This window comes from Dendrobium catenatum, unplaced genomic scaffold (genome assembly GCF_001605985.2).
Source record: "Dendrobium catenatum unplaced genomic scaffold, ASM160598v2 fragScaff_scaffold_85, whole genome shotgun sequence".
Taxonomy (NCBI): Eukaryota; Viridiplantae; Streptophyta; class Magnoliopsida; order Asparagales; family Orchidaceae; genus Dendrobium; species Dendrobium catenatum.
Genome location: NW_021318547.1, coordinates 717,405 through 718,922, shown reverse-complemented (window position 1 = coordinate 718,922; position 1,518 = coordinate 717,405). Strand labels below are relative to the sequence as shown.

Here is a 1,518-nt window from a genome sequence, read left to right as displayed (position 1 = left end):
TCTTGGTATTTTGGAATTGTAGAGGAGCAAAGAAGAGTAGTGCTTCTCTATACATGAAAGAAATTGTCAAGATGCATAGTGTTGTTTTTATGGGATTGCTTGAAACTAAAATCTCTAATTTTGACATTAGAGATGTTAAGAAGCTTATGGGAGATGGATGGGAGTTTGCTATGGTACCTTCGAATGGTTTATCTGGAGGGATTATTGTTCTATGGAATTCAAACATAGTTGAGTTTTCTTTGGTGGGATCTTCATCCCAATGTCTTATTGGTGATTTGACAATAAATAGTAATTGAAAATGGAGAGTGGCCTCGGTCTATGGGAGCAAAGACACAACCAAAAGAAGGGCACTCTGGGAGTTACTTGAGTTTTACTTAGTGGAGGAGCATCCAATGGTGGTAGGAGGAGACTTCAATTGTCTCACTTCTAAAGAGGACAAGAGAGGAGGTAAAAATTCTTTCTTTCTCAAGGAACTAGAGAAATGGGAGCTTTCATTACTAATAATGACCTGCATGAGAATGGTTTCATTGGTCTAAGGTATACATGGTGTAACAATAAATCTGGAGGTGCTCGGATTCTGGAGAGACTTGACAAGTGTTTTATTAATTCTATTGCTTTGAATTATTTTTCTCAATTAACTGTGAGACACCTAGCTAGAATTGCATCAGATCATAGTCCATTGGTACTCAATTTTTGTAATTCTAGAAACTTTCATAAGAGGAGAATTATTTTTGAGGATGTGTGGGCCTCATATCCAGCTTCATTTGCTGTGGTTAAGAGGGAATGGAGTAAGAAATTCAGTGGAAATTCTGCTCAAATTTTGAATGCCAAGTGCAAAAGAACTCTCAAATCCTTGCTCTTTTGGAGCAAGGCAAAGCTGAAGAACCTTAATGATCTTAAATGTAGTCTAATGGAAGAAATTCTGAAGCTACAAACTGATGAAGCAGAAGTTGGATGGCTTTCTGAAGAAGATTGTTGGAGAATGAAATCCAAAATTATTGAACTTAATACTACTATGGCTCGGTTGTGCAGTTGGTGGAAACAAAGAGCTAAAGTCAAATGGATGAATGAGGGAGATCATAATTTCAAATTCAATCACTCATATGCTAATGCTAGTAAGATTGGCAACATAATTTTGAAATTAAAAAATGAAGATGGGTTGGTTGTGGAGGAACAAAGCCATATTGAAGATATCTTCATACAGTTTTTTAATTCTAAATGGAAATAGAGAAGTTGTAAGCTGAATGATTGGCCAAATCAATTGAAGAAATTGAAGCAGGAGGAAGTAATTTCTTTGAACAAAGAATTCACTGTGGAGGAGATTGATTTTGTCATCCAAAATCTAAGAAATAACATATCTCCAGGAGGTGATGGGGTTACATACTCCTTTATCAAATTTTATTGGAAGATTATAAAAGAAGACTTTGTGTTGGATTTAAATCATTTCTTCAAACAAGGAAGCATGGATTGTAATTGGAAAGATACACTTGTGGTTCTCATACCAAAGGTTTCTAATCC

The 1,518-nt window shown here is 35.6% G+C and overlaps 1 protein-coding gene across 1 annotated transcript; it reads left to right on the top strand.

The window, feature by feature from the left end:
• The first annotated feature begins 481 nt into the window (after positions 1 to 481).
• On the top strand, positions 482 to 1,228 carry LOC114580146. Its single transcript, XM_028696733.1, has one exon. The coding sequence runs from the start codon at positions 482 to 484 to the stop codon at positions 1,226 to 1,228; it is 747 nt and encodes a 248-aa protein (XP_028552566.1).
• The last annotated feature ends 290 nt before the right edge of the window (positions 1,229 to 1,518 follow it).